This window comes from Carassius gibelio, chromosome B7, assembly GCF_023724105.1.
Source record: "Carassius gibelio isolate Cgi1373 ecotype wild population from Czech Republic chromosome B7, carGib1.2-hapl.c, whole genome shotgun sequence".
NCBI classification, from domain to species: Eukaryota; Metazoa; Chordata; class Actinopteri; order Cypriniformes; family Cyprinidae; genus Carassius; species Carassius gibelio.
The window spans coordinates 36,979,597-37,001,577 of NC_068402.1; the positions used below are offsets into that span (position 1 = coordinate 36,979,597).

Here is a 21,981-nt window from a genome sequence, read left to right on the forward strand (position 1 = left end):
GACGTTATGAAATATTCATTGTTTGTTACCACAGCATGTGCTTCACACAACCTTCGTCAGCAGCGCAACCAAAGGTGTAGTTTTGTGCTGGTCATTGTCCTCAGACAACAAGGAGAAAAATATCACCAAAAAATGACCTCAACATTGATTTTTTTTTATATTAGATACTAGGAAAACAAGGTAGTTTAGTAACTAATGAAGATCATAAGCAGTAAGCATAGCAGGATTATTACAGTTAACTCAAACTAAAAGCTCTCTCTCTCTCTCTCTCTCTCTCTCTCTCTCTCACACACACACACACAAAACAAATATTTTACTTTAAATAAAAAAGGTTAACTGAAATAATACAAAACAAACTTTAAACCTGAGCTGAAATAAAAACAAATACACACTATATAGACAATAAAAAATATATATAAAAAATTTATAAAAATACAACAAAATGACTAATACTTGAACTAAAATTGAAAAGAACATTGAAATCTAAAAATAAAAATTATTTCAAAATATTATTAAACACTATAATACTATTTTGAAAAATGGCATATAAAAAAGTGGTACAGAAGCCAGTTCATAAGACTTTAGGTCATCTTATGCCTAATCCACACCTTCAGAAGAATCATGATCACTTTATATGATGAACAGATGTATTATAAGGTTTTTATTCACCTTGACCAATGCACATACAAGTCAAATCAATGCAAAATCTCTGTTGTCCTGCTTGAAATCTCTTGATCTGCTGAGCAACAAAACCAAGCTCAGTAATATGATTAGCACTGTAAAGGCACTGACTTGTCTTTTGGCAACCATGCATTTGTAGAAAAAGGCCAGAAAATGTAAAAGATTAACAGAGCGTACTATGTTGTGAATGTAGATACAGACATCTATGTTCATAAGATAAAAAAGACAACATCTTGCCAAGATTTTCAGGCCGGGGAAACTGTCCAGTGCAGAATCTGAGTCTGTATTTTGTATCCAAGACATTTACTTGAGACCTGTCAGAAATTAGCAGGAAATATATATATATATATATATTTATTTTTCGTTGAACACGAGAGAAGATATTTGGAAGAAAGTTGGTAACCAAACAGTTGACTGTAGTCTTTGACTTATAGAAACAAAATACTATGGAAGTCATTAAGTCAATGGCTCCCATCAGATTATTTTCATTTTGGGTGAACTATCCGTTAAGACATTGGCCCTCACCTGGAGTTAAAAATACAAATAAAAATACATTTTAGGGAAAACAGGTTGGAAAAGATGGCAGCTTAATAACAGTATTTATTTACTGCTGAATGTCAAGAAATGACTTTCATACAGGATTATAATTGGTGTAAATATAATTCTCCCTCATTGGATTTTTGTGTGTTTCTTAACACAGAAGTGCACTTTGTAATAATGTCAAATCAGATGTTTTACTTTTTTTAAACTCTAGTGTGTTATTTGATATCACATTTGAAGCTTATATATTTTAAATGTACTACATTGCAGATTTATCATTATCATTTGCAAATGATAGCAATAGCCTTTGTAGCAATAGCCAACAATAACATCGTATGGGTAGAAATTATACTTTTTTCTTTTACGCCAAAAATCATTAGGATATTAAGTAAAGATCATGTCCCGTGAAGATATTTTGTCAATTTCCTACCGTAAATATATAAAAAACGTAATTTTTGATTAGTAATATGCATTGAACTTCATTTGGACAACTTTAAAGCTGATTTTCTCTGTATTTAGATTATTGTTTTCAGATCTTCATATAGTTGATTCTCAGTCAAATGTTGTTCTAAACCATACATCAAAGAAAAGCTTATTTATTCAGATGGTTATTCAAATTGACCATATGACTGTTTTATTTTTAGGTCCAGGGACACCATTACATGAATCATTTGTGGTTATATCTTGTATTTTAGTAGTTGTAAACCTATACTACCATCCAGTAAATATTCTGGGCAGGCAAAGTGTGGTTTACTGAAGCCGAAAGTTAAAGGCGTCAGGGTAAGTTCAGTCAACTGGTCTATTGACGTCTCCTTATTTGACTTGGATTGCCTCACTTGTGTTTAGAAGGGACGCTGTAGTCTCCCGTTGAAAAAGGGTCCAAAGAACTTCAATGTTTTGGTGGCGAGGCACAAACTGCGCGCATTTCCAAAACAGTCCTTTAATACATTGGACTTCCAGAGCGACAGAAACCTCGAGTGCAAACTTGGCCAAGTTTCTTACTAGTGAACGGCGATTTTTAATTTGTCCCCTAGGTTTCCCTCTAGAGATCCTACACTGGAATGGGAACTACCCCCGAAACACACATGGTACATCCCAATGCACCTTTTGATCATTCCAGCAGAAGCGACTGGCTGACTGTGTGTGAGAGAGTGTGTGTTGAACAACATTTCGAGGTTTCTGCTGGAGTTGCGCTGTCCTGATTTGATCCGTGTCTGTAGTTCAACTCATCCTGTGTCTGAACGGGGTCACGCATGCCTTAAAACAATGGGTTTTAAAGAGTTATTAATCTAACTCCGTTCATCTGAAGTGTGCTGGTACTTCAAAGAGAAACACAGAATAAAGCGCGAGAGGATTCTTCACGATGAGGCTCACCGCGGTGCTTTGTGGCAGTCTTCTAACTTTCATGCTCCTCGTCGAAGGTAAGTGTTCTGGAGCTCTTTGATTCGGCTTTGAGAAACAAACACATGGGGGCTTGTAAATCCAGTTTGAAAATATCGAAGCGTGTGATCTTTAAAGAGTTACAGAAGACTCTTACACAAACACTGAACAAACCAAAACAGCGATTCGTGATACATCCAAAGCGCGTTTAAACAGAAAACCGCTTTCAGATATGAAACTGATACTGCTATCTAGTTGCAGATGCATATAAATAGTATTTGATCCAACGCGCATAGAAATTCCCTCTTTTTTGAAACCAACTTGGTGCCTTTGGTTTGCGTGCACGTTTCTACAATATAACGCATCAGGTAGGCTGTCTTTTCAGTAGCACTGTCTTTTATAAAAAGACAAAATCGCCTCTTGGTTGTAAGTCAGCAGTGTCCGCTCACTGTATTCGCAACATGTTGGAACAGCCGCTGCCGCACGCGCGCAGGAATGTCGCGACTTCAAAAGCGCGGCGTCGGCCTGAAGAAAGAAACGCACGGACGCCGCTCTGACACAATTACACGCGTAACACGAGTGTTGCATCGGTGGAAATGTCGTGTACTAGATGGCTGGGCCTGTAAATGTCAACTAGATGTCTTCCCTTGTATATCAGGGAACAAAAGACCCTTGGAGCGATTGCAGAAAGCGTGCGTCAGTGCAGTTCTGTGAGTTTCATGATTCATTGTATGCTTTCCAAACATTTCCAGCGCTTACATAACACTAATTATATGCATCTATGTTAGCCATGCCTTACACTATTCACATCGTACGGTCAAACCGTTCAAATTCCAATGTCACAGCTTGAAGTCATGTTCTACAATATAGGGATCTAAACTTTGACACACTATGTTTCCCAGGGTTTGGAAAACACTAATGCATTTTGATTGAGTTTTGTATTGAACGAGATTACAGAAGGCATGCTCAGGTGTAGCTCTGTGAATTTAATGATTCATTGTATGCAAACAATTGCAGCGCTTGCATAACAATAATTATATGTGTCTGTTAGCCTTGCCTTATGTGTTATATTCACATCATAATGACAAATCACTCTAATGTTTCGCTACAGCTTGATGTCATGTTCAGCTACACCTCATTCAGGTCATTCTGCATGTGAATGAAACCGCATTGAGGTTCACACACTTAAACATTTAGATCATGTTTTATGAGATTCAACTTTTTTTAAGGTTTGGCAGGACATTTCAACATTTTTGTAAATGTTTGTCACATGGACATTATTTGTTTTTGTTTTCTTTGGAGGTTTTTCTTTGTTTGCAAGACAATGCAGAAGACTTGACCTGATGCTATTGGATTGAGTTTTATACAGAGACTCATTTCTGACCATTTAGGAAACAAACGTCAAGATTAATGTTCTGCAAATCTGCATTGTGCACTTTTAAACTTGTTGCTGTACAGAATTGGTTTTACAACTTTTGTCATTAATGTTACAGGATTATAAATTGTGCGTCATCCCTTGGTCTAGATTTTCTGAGATGCTGAAACCCATAACAGGATGATTTGTTGCTTCCTTGATGCTTGTTTTTATAGTCACTAGCATCCATATAGCTTTATCAATGTCCTGCTTAGAAGTGTGTAGGCTTTTTATAAAGTGTGTGAAAATGTGTGGCAGTGTCTTGAGTTTCTCACAACCCCTATGGGCATTAGATCTAATGTCATGATCCCATTCAGCTGCTCATAAGATGCATATATATGCTCCTAATTACTCTAGGAGGCTTGCCGTCAAACAGCCAAAGCAGAGCCAGGGTACATTTTCAGTGATGCAATGAAGAGGTTTTTAATATTTGTAATAATTAATAGAAGATATTTTTTCCTAAATGCATGGAAATTTTGTTGTGCGTATAGTTTTTTAATATTATAATAGTCATAAAGAAGGGAAAAAACACTTAAAAATAACAAAAAAAAAAAAAAAAAAAAAAAAATCAGACTGAATCAGACTTCAGCAACATATCAGGTGATTTGGAAACATTTACATGTATAATAGCTTTTTTTTTTCTCCATTTCTTCTACAGAATGTAATTTAAGTAATAAGTGATTCAGAAGAATTCAAATCTGAAGAAAATGCTGAGAGATCTTTGTTACTGTGGAATCATTTGTTGTAAAAATCCTTGTTATTTGAGAATAATGCGTGGAAATACAGGTATTACAAGTGCAGATGCTGGAAAAGGGACGTAAAGCAGCATTGCTTGAGACCCAAGTTTTTAGTTGAAAAGTCATTTTATTGTCTAAATGTTGGTAAATTTTGATAATTTATACAGTATAATTAAAATTTATGGTGCATTTTTCGGTTTGATTTGGTGGGTGTGAGTAATTGCAGAATAATCCTGTACCTCGAGGTAGGTGATATGATATCGAACAGTAGCATTCAACTAAGAAAATACGACAGAAATTAAATAATCAAATGCAAAAAACCTCTGCATAAACCTCACTGCATGAATTAAATATAAATGAATCATTATTAGAGCTACAAATGTTATTCAGTCAAGTACAGTAATTGATTTTTCTTTTCCTTTAGTTGTTTGATTAACATTAAGGACGCAGACAGTCACAGCTGCTGGTATGTAAGTTAACAGACTTAATTAACAGATTCCATATATTGACACGGAATGCAGATCCAATTCCCCCTTCCCAACCATTTATGCTCCTTTAAGACATGACATTGTGTATTAAAGGTAGAGTAGGTGATTCCAAAAAGGCTAGGGGATAGCAAGCTAGCTTTGAAAGCATAAGATCCCACCCTCCTTGCATAATCACTTTGGAAAGCCACAGCTCCTCCAAAACACATGAATGTGCACTCGAAGAGCAGAAACTAACCTGTGACATGATGAGAGATGCAGTGGATGCGCGAAGGATTGAATGCAATGCTGTCAGATAACCTCATGTCTCATTTACCGATGAAAAAACATTACAGTACAAGGCACGTTACAATAATTCTGTCTTTCATTCTCACTGGAACGCACTGATGACGTATCATGTATCAGGTATCCAAATATGTTTGACTGGCAGGCAGGACAGTCTATCATAATGTTCAGACCAACATTTTATGGTCCTATGCCTTCCACAGATTATAGAAATACATATAAGTTTAGACCACTTAACTTAGTGATTGCTATCGGGATGTGAAGTAACTTTCTTCATTCTCTATATCAGAGTGTCACACAGTGTAGAAACCATGAACAAAAAATGGTGCACTTTTTCTTGCAAATGTACTTTTAAATCCAACAACAAATGACACTTCTAACAGGATTATCAGTTATTTTAGAGTACCTGCATTATCTTAACGTGCGTGCTGTACATGAACTGTGTTACTGTGTCATATTAGGTGTACTGAAAAGATTTAGGCTAGGGTGTATGTTTTTTTTTTTCCAAGAAGATTACTATTTAAAGAAATGCCTGTTTTAGTGCAGTGGTTAATTTGACAAGTGAGTAGACCTTTTCAGTGCATGTGTGTTTATACTATAGGTGCACTGGGGTTACGTGCATATTGGACCATGAGTGAACCTGGGCTAAAGTGGACAAAAAGTTAATTTCGGTTCACGCTAACACTTGGTCTCTGCCGCTTAGCCCAATTCTTTTTCGGAGAGAGGAAATGGCGTTGTGCTATTTTTACTTTGTGAGTAGGCATTTTATTTTGTTGTGCAGTGGTTAATTGCATTTAAGAGGATTTTCAATCTGCATGTCATCACTAAAGTACATTGATACCATGATTAAGATGAGACATGCATGATTTTACTCAACTTAGGCTCAGTGGAGAAAATCGCCAGGGTTGACATTTCTGCAAATTGACATTAAATTACCGTTTTCGTGATATTTTCAAAGTAAAATGTCCAGGGAGTGGCATAAAAACGTGTTCATAAACCGATGCAGAAACATTTTATGTTGGCTATTGCTCATATCATGGCATTCGGCAAAAAAAAATCATTTGCTGAGACAACCGTGCTATTTTTGCTGCCTTGGGGAAGTAATTGATCTTATTTACTGAGTGTTATGACTTATGTTTTACAGTACTCCTATCCGATCACTTCACATCACAATTGCAATGTTGTATCGGGTGCGCTACTGAGCAAGTTTACAAAATCAGAAAAGCCACACATATGGAACTGGTTGTGGTGCAAACTTCAATAAGTGTTTATTAATTGACTTTTAGTGATATCCATATGGTCAAAGAGAAAAATAAAGGTAAAAAGATCATTCAGACATGAAAATGTGTGTAATTTAAGTGAGTATGCAGCATTAGTATGTGCATCATGTAGGTGTTTAGTGTTCGTTATTGGCAAATTACCCTTTTAATTGCTATCTGTTGTATTCATTAGTGTGTTCACAATGGCTGGCATTCCTAGTGTTTAAAGAAACCATTCTGAATCCAGAACAGCTATAGAATGAAGCAGTAAGTAATTTTATTTACTGGGTGCATTGTGTCTAATGAACTCTCACTACTCTTTTTCCCAGGCTGTCTGTGTCTTTCTTTCGCTCTGTCAAAGGCTTTCTGTGTCCTTGGCCTAGAAATCTTTCACTCATCCATGTCACGTTCTGTGGTCCCTCGTTTTCTAAAACCCTTCTCCAACCCCCAGCACACACACACACACACACACACACACACACATACACACACACAGAAATACATTCACACCACTATGTCTGCATACCCTCATCCATCCAAGAGGCCTCAGCAACAGGCTCTATTAAAGGGACAATATGGGTTTCTAATAGAAATAGTCCAACAACACAAGGCTTTAAGTAGCAGTATGCAAGTTAAAAGCTCCACTCACTAATGAAGTCAGAGAACTTAAGTGGTCCTTTAGTTTAGGGACAAAATGTCCAAACAAGCCAGCCTCTCTGCTTAGAAGTATAGGATGTAGCCTATGCAAACAATAGCTTTTGACTCTGTGTAGTGTGTGTGTGTGTGTTTCTTCTCTTGCAGTCAACAAGGAGGCAGTTGGAAAAGTGTTTGTCAAACAAAAACAAAAACTCACCCAGAAGCTGCTAAGAAATTTTCGAAATATTTACAAAGATATGGAAAGTAACATTGAATTAAATGTGAAAATTTATAGTAGAAACTAGAAAGCAGACAAAAACTGAAGTAGAAAGCTGAAGAAGAAAATAGACAGAAAAAGTAGAAAAACTGAAATAGAGTATTATTGTAAAACATACTCCTATAATCTAGGTTTTATTTTAATTAATTTGTAATTTAGGATCTTAATTAGGGGAATAATGTTTATCGTAACACTTTACAGTAAAATTTGTTTGTAGCTACTGCATTCGTTAACACTGACTAGCAATGAACAATTTGTTTTTTAAAATTAATTGCTGAAATTGTTAGCATTAAATAATGCATAAAATGAACAAATACAGCATTATTATTACCCTGTTACCTGTCTGTTTTTGTGCATTTTATTTTCAAACAGCTGCATTAATTACTTTCTCCCAAGCTTTTGACATTCAAATGGTTATTTTTTACGATGGATATGTTTTGAAGCATGATATAATGTGTGAGTTTTGAAAAAGTGCTCTACCAGGTGCGCTACCGAGCAAGTTTACCGCATCAACAAATGGAGGTGGTTTTGATGTAATGTACTGTGATGTAAACATCAAAATATTTTAGTTTTCAAACCATGCACTATAGTTTTTTGAGGTCATAACATGGTATTGTGCAAGAGAAAATAAACCATGAGGAAATAAGTCTTTGTTAATCAATAATCTGCCACTTTAATCATAATTTGTGTAAAAAGGAATGCAATTTTTGTTCATTTCATCTGGAAACTGTAGTGAATTGTACTGTATGTGTAGGTGAGTTTAGGTAGAGGCACGTTTTCTAGTGTTGACATTTTGGGTTAAAAACTTCTGGGCATGAATGCTACTAAACAAAACATTTCAGCATATCATTTCATGAAGTGTTTTTAGTATCCCTTTTTAATGACCTTCTTTACAGCTGTTTTTAAGATTTGTCTTGAGTCACTCAATCATAAGTAGAAAACTCTAAATTCGGGCCCAGAATGTGATCCAGTTTCTCAAACCACATTTCAGAGGTAGTCAGAAACACGCATATGTGGTGTAAGTGCTCTGAAGCGTCCTGACAGCACTGAAGAACCGCCTACTCACCTGTCAATCAACCGCCGAGCGAAAACAAGAGCTTTTAACGGTGACTGTTTTGTTTCCCTTTGATCTCTTTTTCTTCTGAAGGGCCAGATGTAGTTGAATATCATTCATGTTCAGAGAGATTAATGCTACATTTGATGAGTTTGGAAATTGTGGTTACCACGCAAAGTGAGTTCAAGTGGTTTTAGTTGGAATCAAACAGAGAAGTTGGCCAATTTCATATTTCTTTCTCTTTCTTTTACTTCCCAACAAGGACAGCCCCATTTTTTTGAGCTAGTAAGACAAAAACAAGAGGAAAAACAGTGCAACTTATACACATTATCTTTGCTGCCAGAAAATGATGGAAAATGTTTTTTTTTGTCAGTTTGTTTGACAAGAAGTACAATTTTAGACTTTCTACATCAGTATTACACATTTAGTCATGTTTAATGTTACCATTTTTATGCAGTGCCATTTCTATGTAATTAGGTCAGCTTGACAAAGCTGTATATATTGAAATCCTATTTCTTCTTTTTCTTCTGAGAATAAGTTTCCCCTCCTAAAGTTTTCAAGCTACAACCGCAAAACTCTGGTCAAACCTTTAGACTGAACTTCCTTGGGTTGCTGTATATTTCTAACTGATCTGATGTATTGTTTTTTGTAAACGGAGTGATCAAAACTACAGAATAATTCCCTAAGCTTTCATTGAGGGGGTCAAAACTTTTGTACAATAAGATCTGTGTATGTACACTATTGCACTGTTCAAATACCCACACATGAGGTCTTTGCCCTTGACTACTTACAACATATTTCCTGTATTTGGCCCAAGTGTTCAAATAAACTTGCCAAGAAATTAATGAAAGAACATAATTTACAGAAAGTAACCCACCAAATTGACTATTGATTTGAGAGTGATACCAACCACAGCTGATTTTTACCTGCATTTGGCAGGTGTTTATTTCAAACTTCTAATTAAGTGATTTATGTTATACAAAATATCACCAAAAGCAACACTAAATATGCAATATTAAAGTATTTCACTTGCATTGGAAAGTTTTCTGTGACCTCTCGCGAGATCTCGGTCAGAGAGTCTCACGATTGATGCATGATGGGATACACTAAGCCTTGAATAGTGATCTGGTAGTCCCATATTTAAATCATGCTATTAGCATATCAAAACATGCTAGCAGCATATTAAAACATGCTAGCACACTGTTAAAATGTGAGAAAAGTATAAGAACTGTGTAGCATCATGCTAATTTATGCAACAGCATGTTAAATCATGTTAGCAACTTTCTTAACATTTTAGCAATGCGTTAGAACAAGTCAATAGCATTTTATGGACTCGGAGTACAATCTTCAAACCTCAAGCTTTACACTTATTTCGAACTTTCAAATAAAGTTTTGCCAAGCCAACACTAAAGTTTGTTTACAAACATTCTCCTCTGGCTATTTCTGAAATTCACAATGATGTGTGTTTCAAGTTTTATTTGCTAATCTTCAGTACACACAATGTGCACTAACTGAACTGAATTGAAGCACTAATTATGGCACTATCATATTCTGTAGGGCTGGTTTACGGCTGAATTGCATCTTGCAACATCAACACTGGAATTGAGTTTCCATAATCATCATAATAAGAATAATAATAATAATGTGATTGCTATTTTCCTGTTTATCTCAATAAAAATGCTTTGGCACAATCTGTATTGTATGACGCGCTGTATAAATAAAGATGATTTGATTGATGATTTTCATTTTGACTGTGCTTCACAAATAGTTTTCCACCAATTTGTTGTTTTGTCACTTTTTTTCACTGTCTTGTTCCAGCTCTGTAGCTTTTCTTCCAGGTAGCAGAGCCTAAAGACCGTGAAAAACCATGGCAACAGTCTATTCTATGCCATTTTGCAGCAGGATTTCCAGTCTGCTCAGTAGTTTCTTTACTGGCACCGACTGCACAAAAAAGAAGGTGTCAGAAGCACAATGTATTTATTAAAATTAAATTAAAGCTGCTGTTGGTGTCTTCATGCTTTTTGTGGCTTCCTCTACTAATCATGAGCTATTTTTTGAGCTTGTCACTGTGTAAATGTAATAATCTTAAATTATGGGATGATTATTGCTGTGGTTGCTTAGCAACGGGCTTATGAGATTTAGAAATATGAAATCTCAGGCTACAAACCCATTTAAGTCATGGCCTTAAAAAAATCCACTATGTTCTTGAGAGGAGCAACATTGCACTAAAGATTCATGATTTTTAACTAATTTCTATTGAGTGTAATGGATTAATAGGTCATTACTGTAATGGAATTGCTTGATACTTTAACATTTTACTCTTTATTACTCTGTAATTTAATTAGTTACTTCTGATGTAATTATAGAGTACTAAACAATTCTATATAAAACAATAGTGGATTAAACATCGAAACGTAACATCTAAAAACTTAAGCTCTAGAATAATTTATGCAATTTTATTTGAAAGAATTAAAAGAATAGTTTCATGTCTGTTTTGAATTCAATTGGTTGAGGTTAATATGGCATTTATTAAGTAATTAGTAATAATTCATACTTTTTCATACTCCAGTTATACTGTTGAAGATGTGATTTAATTAGTAGGATAATTAATTATGTTTTTAGAGTAACTGCATTGGAATGGTGCTAAAAATTCAGATTTGCATCACAGGAATAAATTACACTTAAAAATATATTCAACTGGAAAATAGTTATTTCAAATTGTAATAAAATTTCACAATATTACTGTTTTTACTGCATTTTTGATCAAATAAATACAGCCTTTGTGAGCAGAAGTGACTTAATTAAAAACATTTAAAAGTCATGTCATTTGAATGCTCTTGATTCTTTGCCGGTTTCATTTTGGTCTTTCCTTTACAGTGCCAAACATTTCTTATATTAAAGTTCTTCAGATTAGTTGGAAATAATACAAAGATTACTAGAGATACTTTACAAGAAAATACTAAGATTTCACATTTAATTTGATGTGTTACTTGTCATTTCTTCGTAATGATTTATTAAATCACTAGCAATTTCTGAATGTTATTTTTTCCTATACGTCTTCAGTGTACAGTAGTAACAAACTTTGCAAACTGTAATGAGTTAATAGAGAACAGACCCTGGCTCTTCCAAACAAGCGGTACGCATGGTATGACGATACTACTTGGCATGGTGATCCTTCAGCTGCTGTATTACTGTGAGACTAAATGAAGGTGTCGTGCCACCTCTGGTCTCCAGTGTCGGGATACTGTAGGTCTCCTGCAGGTTTCACAGTGATTCATGGGGGTTTGGGCTGGAATGCTGTGAATGTGCCAGTGTTCTTCAGCCAGTCTGATACTTAAGCCTTCAGTTACAGTCCTGACAGGTGCCGCGGCTTTAGAGCAGTGTGTGCACACTTTTATCTCTGCGGGTGTGTGTTTGACATGCACAAACCTTACTGTATATGCATCCGCGGACTCTGTCCTGTGTGTGTGTGAGAGACAGGTGCATGGCGCGGTCCAGTTGCTGGGCAGTCGTGGCAGCGGACAGAAAAAAATGGCTCATTTGGTGCCTGGCTTCATAGTCAATGGTCAGATATTTTCCATTGGCAGCTTGCCCTTACTTCCACCCACCCTCACTTTTTATGTGGTATTCTTTGAACTCTTCCCACACAGTCTGACATACATAAAGAGGGTTATACTTTTATTTTTAATTATTCTAAAACCTGTTAGCGTTACTTTTCAGTTGCCATGGTATTTCTATTATTTTCTAGAATGTATCTCAATAGTGTATTTTTTTGGAATTCATATTGTGCAACACTTCCTAATCAGTTTTGGTGATGATAATTATAGGATATGCTAAATTATCTTTAAAGCTTCAGTGCAAACTGAATGCAGTGTTGTCAGACTTGTCATTGCATTATAATTGAATTCAATGTAAATACATTATAGTTTTCATTTATATTAAATGCAGTTAGTTGAAATAAGTTAGTTGAGTGTTTTTTGACTCCAGGCACACTTAAGAGGCTTTTATTTCATTACCATTATACCATTACATTATCCGCAATAACATTCAATTGTGTGTGTGTGCATACACACACACACACTTAAGATTTTAAGAACTTTAGAAATGCACATCCAAAACCGCATGTTAAGTGATCTTTGAAGCTTAAGTGTGCAGTGTTTTCAGACATGTAATTGCATGTTAATTGCATTATATGAAAATGTATTATTGTTTACATTTATATTAAATGCAGTTAGTTGAAATTAAGAGTGCTTTTTGTGTCCAAGCACACTTAAGTGGCTTTTATTTCATTAATAGCCAATATTATCTGCAAGTACATTTAAACACCCCCCCCCCACACACACACATTATTTTATTTGAAGTGCACAATCAAAATAGCATGTTAAGCGATCTTAAAAAGCTTAAGTGCAACTGAAAGGAATGCCTTTTCACATATAAATGCATCAAATGGAAATGTATTGTATTTTACACACAGATGAACACTTACATGAATATTTTCTACTTAAATGCACCAGTGGAGATTAATTGAATGCTGTTATAGATTATAATTGGTGAAATGAATAGTTCAGACCAGTAAAGTGCGGTTTTCAATACACAGCTACTGTTCTGTTGTTGATTTATGGTATATCATTTGGTTTTGATCAACATGATTGTGGTTCCTTTTATTTGCTTGCCTGACTGTGAATACTGAGATTGCAGATGACAGTCGAGCAGGGAAAAGAGAACATGAAATGCACTCATTTGTGTCCTCACTTATTTAACTGGCTATTTTGCTTTAATAGTTTTTGTTGTTGTTTGGTTTGTTTAAACACACCAGAACAAAACAAGAAACCAGTTCACTATGGCTAATCAAACACACCAGCTCTACTTGTCTGTACAATTACTTGAAAAAGTTGCAACCATTGTTTCGAACTTTCTCTTTTCTCACTAAATTTTAATGGTTTGGAGTAAATCAAATATTGTTTTCACCATCCTCCTTTTAGCCAGGATTTATTTTATTTTGATGTATTTTATTTTATTTTTGTGACATGTAACAAAAGGGTGTGAGCAATGTATCAGTGTAAAAGTATTTATTTTCATCTAAATGCAATCAAGTAAAAGTCAATAAAAAACCTTATAAAAGCATCTGGAGAAATATTTAGGAGTAAAAATGCATAACTTTACATGGATACATTTTTCCAGATTCTTTTTTCTTTTATTTCTCAAAAACAAACAAAAAGAAATAAATAAATTGATAAGAATAAAAATAATAAGAAAGATTTAAACTACATGCAGGGTGATTATAACAATAACTGATTTGTTCAATTATTTCAATTTTATTATAATTTTGTTAGAAAGAAAATCGACACTATGGCAGAGGTTATAGTAAAATAATAAAAAAAAAATTATTTTTTTATTTTTTTTATTTTACTGAAGCATACATGTTTGTTGACCACTTTCTTGACTTTTGGATGAAAAAATAAATAATTTTGCATCTAAATGTTATGATCCTGAGTGAAGTAAATCCTTTGTTTAGTGTGTGCAGTATATTAAATGTGCTTTATTACTACACATCACTGGTGTAGATTGTAGACAAAAAACAATGTATAAAGACAGAGTTTCTGTTAAATGTGGCGTTATAGTTTTGGTACTGGACAACTATGATAAAGTAGACGTCTTTGTTTGAGAGCCTGTTTTGTGACTGTTTACCCATTAGGTTATTACCTTGTGAGCCGCTGCTAGAATGACTCTGCTAACAATGTTGAGCAGCAGCAGCAAGCGATGAATAGAGTGCAAATGAGGGCCTTGTGTCAGGAGTCACATGATTTTGTAGAATAGCGCTAAGATCAAACAAACCCTTTGGCTTCTCCACAGTGAATGCATTTATAGGACTAAGTTCCCAGCATGCAAGATAAGACTTAAAAAAAAAAAAAGAAAAGAAAGAAGCCCTCAATAGTGATAATGGGTAGATTGCCTTTGGCTTCTGTCCAGAGTCCCATGACTTTTCAGTGTATTATTGCATTATTTCTCTAACTATCAAGACTGGGTTTTGTATTCGGATAAGTTGTTGGTTGATGGTCATTTCTGTTCAATAATGTTATCTCAAAATGATCTGTATGCAGTGTTGATTATTTGATGATATCCTATTGTGCAAAAAGAAGTGTTAAATTGTATTGAATGTGCACTTGTAGTGTACTTCAAAATGTAAAAGTGTGTGTGTGTGTGTGTGTGTGTGTGTGTGTGTGTGTGTGTGTATATATATATATATATATATATATATATATATATATATATATATATATATATATATATATATATATAATATAATATACACATTTTTTTAATGTGTATATATATATATTTTTTTACAGTACCTAATGAAATAAAAGGCCACTTAAGTGTACTTAAAGTACACTTTCATGAATAGGTTGTCTTGGCACACTTAAATACACAAAAAAAATGCACTTTTTAATAGTCAAAATAAGTTATATTTCATGTACAGAAAAGTACACTTATTTTGATGTGTTGACTTGCATACATAAATGCTTGTCAGTACATTCATTTCAAAGGCAGTAGAAGGGTTTATGAAATTGGTTATGAAGGTGTACAAGTCCAACTTTAAAATGGACTGAAAAGTTTGTCTAATTGAATTTCAACACATTTAAAGTAAACTATAATACTTGTTTAATTTAATTGCAGTTAATATGCAATTGTCAGAAAACTTTACGTTCAGAATTCTATTTTAAAGTATATTATTACTGTAATTAAAAAGTATGGTACAATGTACTTCTTCCCAAGTATTGATACGTGGGTCAGAAGGCTTGTTTTCTCTTTGCTTGTTTAAAGGGACTGTGTCACTGATGCTTTTCTCCCACTGGAAGTCAATCATTCACTAAAGTCATGTTCTTTAAATGGCTTTGGACATTTTTCAAAATGTGTCTCGGCATCCCGGCAGAGCTGTTTAAGTATGCTGCCATTACTCTGATAATTTTTTCATGAGCATGGCCGTGTCCAGACACGAGGATGCTGCGGATGACAGGACATCATGGCAGATCTGGGTCATGGTGCTTATCTGGCAGAATTTGAAATGCGGCTCCCTGCTGGAGGAAGAACTTATTTGTATGTGGACGAGACCTTTTGCTGCTCTGTCCTTTTCTGTATTCCAGTCAAATGAAGGTGGGGGATTAATGTAGTCTGTCTCACACATCAGCCTTTATATCCCGGTCAGTAGCCATCTGTTTCCATATGTCTGGAGCCATTTCTTAATGCGACCTCTGAACATGGGACACAGTCAATGAGGAAAGAAAACTCAGCGTAAAATCAACTCCAATCTTGCGAAAACTAAAGCTAATGTCAAAAGTTCAAAAAGTACTGTTGCTTCGATACTAAGTTGATATTGTGATGAAAAATGTATATATCTGCAATACTGGTAGTAGACAGGAGCATCTCAGTATTAAATAATTCTCCAGTTCATTTACGTCATCACACAGTGGCATCACTTATATGTTACACTGTTATCCTGGCAGCTGAAAATACACTCTTAAACTTAAATGCATATATATGGTTTATGAAATTTAATAATAATATTGTTGTATATTTTTAAAGCGCCTAATAAACGCCATGATGTCCAAAAGCAGATGTTTTACTTGTCTAAAGCATATCAAGAGGATAAAGTAGTCTTAGCTAACCTTTTTACAACCTTCATTCAAGTTTACAGTTTATTGAACTGGTGACGTGAAACTGTTGCAGCTTTTCACTGATTTTTGTTGTAAGATGTTAGCAAACTACTGTTGACTTGAGAACTACAAACTCTTATATTTCCAGTATGTTTTATACTTTCAGCTGCTTAGCAACACTCCATGCAACTAAATGATTTGAGAATCCCTGCATTTGTCACCAGAGAGAAGTGTGCCATTTCCACAGAAAGACTGAGTTATGACATTTTGATTAAACATGAAAAGGTCAAAAATGAATGAAACATTAAATGAAGCATATTCACAGATGAATAATATTTATATGCAGTGTAACTAGTAAGAGTTTAACTTAGACTGTCATACAATACAAACTGCCATATAAATCATAATGTGTTATGATTTCCAGTTTGATGTCTGATTTTGATGGTTAAAAACTACAAATGTTATTGTAAAAGCCTGTACATTGTTCAACAGTAAATTTCTATATGGTGAAAAACTGATGGTACATTTCAAAATACTTTTAATTTGACAGTTTTTGGAAGTGGAAAAAGAGTTTACAATGAAAAAAAACCAAATGAACATTTGATGGTTTTTCACTGAAATTGTTTCTTCTAAATGTCGACCGATTAATCTGCACCGATAACCGACAATCAGTTAACGGCAAAAACGATTGGTCAGATGTTGTGCTATCTGAAAAATTTTGTATTTTTCACTGTTCAACATAATTTCAACATTTACTAATACGTTTTTACATTGTAAAGTTGTCCGTTAACATTAATATACTATGAACTAATATGAATAATCAAGGTATAATTATTATATTGATATTCAGATCAATACATTTTCATTGTTCAGTACTGTTTTTTTTATTATTGTAAGAAAGTTCAGCCCCATTTTACTTGAGCCCCTTTCACACTGCACGTCGGACCCGCAATATTCCCGTAACATTGCCTGGTCGCCTTCTGTGTGAAAGCAACCACGTCCTGGAATTGATTCCCGAATTGAACCCGGGTCGGGGACATAGTAACATTGCGGTAATCGATCCGGAACGAGCGCTGTGTGAACAAAAGCCAGATCTAATTCCGTATCGAAGTGATGACGCGCGACAATTTTACCGGCTGTTTTGAAGGAAGATCAACATTCGCGACGAAAACATATGTGCAAACTGTAATGAAGCAGAGATCAGTTAGTTCCTCACTTTCCGCGCTGACGCCGAGATCGTTTGCTTGCTTCAGTTAAAGTATAACGTGCCAAGCGTTGTCGACTTGTACATTACACGTCACGTGCTGATGTCACATGTCCTTACGGGATCTTCAAGGGTTGTGTGTGAAAGCACGCACATATACCGGGTCATCACTGGCAGTGTGGAAGTGCCAAATCTAGCGACCAGGGAACAATTACAGGAACACTTTACCCCTGTATTTGCCGGAATGGCAGTGTGAAAGGGGCTTTAGAGAGTTGTTGTTGTTTTTTCATGCAGTGTCCATTTTAAAAAATATCGGTTGCTTAATTGGTTATTGGACAGCGCGGTTCAACATTATCGTTATCGGTAAAATCCACTATCGGTCAGCCATTTTTTCTGATTATGTAAATTAGGGTTTTATGTTACATCTTATGTTGTTGGATGAATGTTTTTGCATTTGCATTTTAGTGTGACCATGATGCATTATATATTGGTATTTTCCTCAGCTTGTAGAAAAGCTACTTAATACATTTTAATCCATTTTGATCTCTTTACCACTTCTGTGTTTAAATTTGTTGTGAGTGCATTATACAGGCAAATATTTGAGTCATTTTGTAGATTTACATTGCTAATGAATATACTTTTTAACCATACATTTAAGTTCAATCCTTTAAACAAAAAGAAAAAAATGACCATATTTGTGTACATTTCTGGCAAACCACAGCCTACTGATTTTTTATTGTAATTAATTTTTTTACTGTAAATTTCACTTATTTACTTTGTTTACAGTGCCACTTGGAGATGTTTATTGAACTGCCTGATTGTTGATGTGAAAATGTATTTAGCGATTCATATTCACAATGGACATTTGATTTAAAAAAATTTGGGCAATACAAAAAAGTTTGGTTTGAATAGTCATTTTTTTTTTCTGTATGCTTGTCTTGGTATCTGTTATGACTTTCCCTCATCGCTGTCTTCTCATAAGGTTCACAGCAGCTGTTTGGAGAGTCTGGCCTAATGCATGTTCCTTGAACCATTGTCTGATCTTCAGCTCTCTTGGGGAACCCCTTCCCCCTTTTCTTTTCTCCGCTGACCCATCAGCTGTGCCCAGTCAATAGCCGTCAGTCCCTCGGGGACTCGCTTGAACTCGCTCTCTGTTTTAGCACGTCCTGTCTAAAGGACACACGGCCTGTCTACTTTTGTTCTTCTGCAAATATGATCAGAGCTTTATTTCCTTTGCTCTTGTGTCTAGAGCAAATGACACATGCGCTGCTTGCAGGACTGTTGGTCTTTGACAGGTCTATCAATCAGAGGCCCCAAAAGCCTTCGCAAATACATCTTCCATTCTGCTGTTTTAAAGTGTTTCTCTGAGCCAGCAAGGGCCTTTTGTAGTTGTATGGCAGGTAGGGCTGCACGATAAATCACATGCAATATTTAATGCGCATCTTGTCAGTAAAGCCAGTTCTGTAATCCGTGGTAAATCTCCATCACCTGCGCGCTTTCACATGGAATTAGCATTTATCGTTCATCCCCTAATGGCAGGTGGAAGTCAGTAAAAAACTGTGACGTTTGTGTGCTATTTGAATACCGCACTTTCTCTACTTAGCTGCTTGCTGCACGCTGTTCAAAGTTAATTTATTACAGAGGCACTAACTTATTGGTTTGCTGATTGTGGAGATTATACCGACATCTCTTTGCATGCACTTTAAAAACTTTTTTTTTTTTTTTTTTTGGTGAAGCTTTTTTTTTTTTTTTTACACAAAAATAGTAGGTAGCCTAAATTTTTTTTACCATAAAATCAATGAGATATGCCTTTTATGAATTGAGAAAATGTTAAATAAAATATTAAGTGTCTGGAGAACTACACTAGTATGTTTTAAAAGAAAATGCTTCATTTAATTCATTGTGTTGCTTACTGAAAATAAATAGTATAATTTCTCCATCCTTAAATATTTCAGAATACACAGTATCAAGTTTATTTTAGCAATGCAATATGTAGTCAAGTACTAGTTTATTATCGTGTGTGTGTGTGTTTGTGTGTGGATATATAGATATTATTGTGACATTTACAAAGCCAATTAATTTCATTTTTAATTGTATTTTTTTAGAGTATGCATGCAGAACCTCATGTAATCTTTCAGTTACAGAAGTGCTTTTGTAAAAAAAAAAAAAAAAAAAAAAGTTGGTTCTTGAGATAAATCCAGCTTTTTCAATCATATTTTCCAAAATCACTTTCTGTAAGTTGTAAATGTTTAAATGGGGGGAAATGTGCATAAAAATGTATAAAGTCTGGACGCACAAACCCAAAGTGTCTAATCTTCTAAATCTTTCATAGCAGTTTAATTCAAACGGACCTTATTATCCTCCTCCTGGGGACAGTTTATCTCTCTTGCCCCGCCACATTAGAGAGACACAGGAAGCAGGAGCTTGAGACGGATGGCTATAATAAGCTTGGCTTGACTCATGAGTTCACAAACACACTGAAAAAAACAAGCGTATTCCTAACGGATTAGTTCAGCCGAAAATGAAAGTTGTATCCTTGTTATCACACTGTCTCCAAACCCATATGACATTCTGCTTCTGTGGACCACAAAAATTGAGTTTTTGGGTCATATACTTTCCATTCTTTTCCATATCATGACAGCTAATGAGAACTGGAGCTGTCAAGCTTTAGAACAACTAAAATATCATGAAAGTTTCTTACAAAACTCATGAAGTGGATATACTCCAAGCCAAACAATAGATTTGTGTGAGGAACTTAGACACAATTTGCTTAATTCTGAATTAAAATCTTAATTCTACTTGCAAATTAATGAGTGGTTACAAACTCTGTTTAATAATGTGACTATGAAATATGTTTACTAGTTGCTGAATGATTCATTTAGCCATTTTGTTCACATGCACTTATTCCTTTAGGAACAAAACCTTATTACCATGTTTACTAATTTACAAGAAGGTTAGCTGCAGTTATGTACGGGTTTAGGATATATACTGCTATACAAAAACAAGTAGTTTTACAGAATAAATGAATTTAGCCTTGGAATTTATAATTAGTGGCACTATAATTAGTTAGTTTTATACTTGTATTTTCTGTAATTTTTTCCTGTGGTATTGACTTGGTATTGAGTACTTTGTGGAATCTGTACCGACGAGGGGAACCAACTTTTGCCATGTTACTGATCCACCAACCACCTCAGTTTTGAGAGAGTTGGACTTCGGTGGTTTTTCTTTCTAGAGAATGGGCCGTATAATGACTTTAATAGCCACTGTTTCATGCTGACGGGGAACATGAACACAAAGGTTGTGTGTAATCTTGGTGTCACTTTTCTAATTTCATCATGCTATCATGAAACCTAATCCATTCGCTGCGGTTAAGTGTCTTTTGAAATGCGGTGACATTTTCACGAGAGGTAGCAGTGGCTTTATAACTCTGTTGTTTAGTGATTCATTGTAGTCCTATGTGTGTGAACGCACTATTTTGAGTTTGCATAGGGTACCTTTGTAGTTTCCGGTAAAAAACATTGTTGATTCATCATCGCTCCTAGATGTTAAACTTCTTTTTTTGGATATATGTGAGTGAAATGCCTTTCAGGGGTGTTGCTAAGCTGGTTTTGAGTCCTGTGGCGAACTGGCTTTGTTAGTGTTTTGGTGTGAGATCCAAGCATTTCCTACCTACAGCTTTCAATCAATCAGCCTCTTTCTTTTTGCTTCCTCTTTTTAGCCCTTTTCTGTGGCTCAGGTTTTCTGCAGGGTGGGGGGGGGGATTGAGGGACGCTGAAAAGACGGATAAGAAAGTGTGAGTTTCACGACTCTCTTCTACTTTTAACTGCAGCTCATTCTGCCTATGGTGCTTTTGTTGGGCCCTTCGCACCCCTGCCGAGCATTGTGGGACAAACCCTTCCCAGTAAAGGCTTGTGGGAAAAGCTGTGGGTTCACTCATCAAGGCTGAAAAAATCAAAAGGTCCCCAGGAATCTCCTTCACTCTGGAATGAGCAAGTAGTGAGTTTTACTTGATAACTAATCAAAAACTGCTCTTTTGAAAAAGATTATAGTTTAAGCTGGCACTGCATGAAATGTTCATCGATATTAGACGCTAATAGAATTCTGTATACAACATTGCAATTAATCACGTGTGGCTCCGCGGTTAATCATAATTAAGCGGGAATTGTGATTATCAGATTGTAAAGGTTGTGATTGAATTAAACCGATGTGTGCGCTGCATGTTTCAGAGTGAAGCGTGGCACTGTGTTCATTTACCTGTGAGCAGCTTGTGATCTGAAAATTCAAGTTCACTCTTCATAATAAAAGTTAAGTGTTATGTTTAAAAATGATCAAGCCATAAATGTTGTAAATGTACAGTTGTAGCGTAAACTAATT

At 35.2% G+C, this 21,981-nt stretch overlaps 1 protein-coding gene across 5 annotated transcripts in view; it reads left to right on the plus strand.

Annotated features, from left to right (window-relative positions):
* Positions 1-2,302: 2,302 nt before the first annotated feature.
* The window catches only part of lrp4 (low density lipoprotein receptor-related protein 4), a 78,911-nt gene continuing 59,232 nt past the window's right edge, over positions 2,303-21,981 (plus strand). Inside the window, exon 1 of one of the 5 annotated variants that reach the window (XM_052562122.1) lies at positions 2,303-2,642. In XM_052562122.1, the coding sequence (XP_052418082.1) occupies positions 2,585-2,642 (58 nt within the window). In that variant the 5' untranslated portion in view covers positions 2,303-2,584. Of the gene's footprint in view, positions 2,643-3,135; positions 3,312-21,981 lie in introns of those variants that run through there. The other 4 variants (XM_052562120.1, XM_052562123.1, XM_052562121.1 and 1 more) reach the window with 4 other exon arrangements.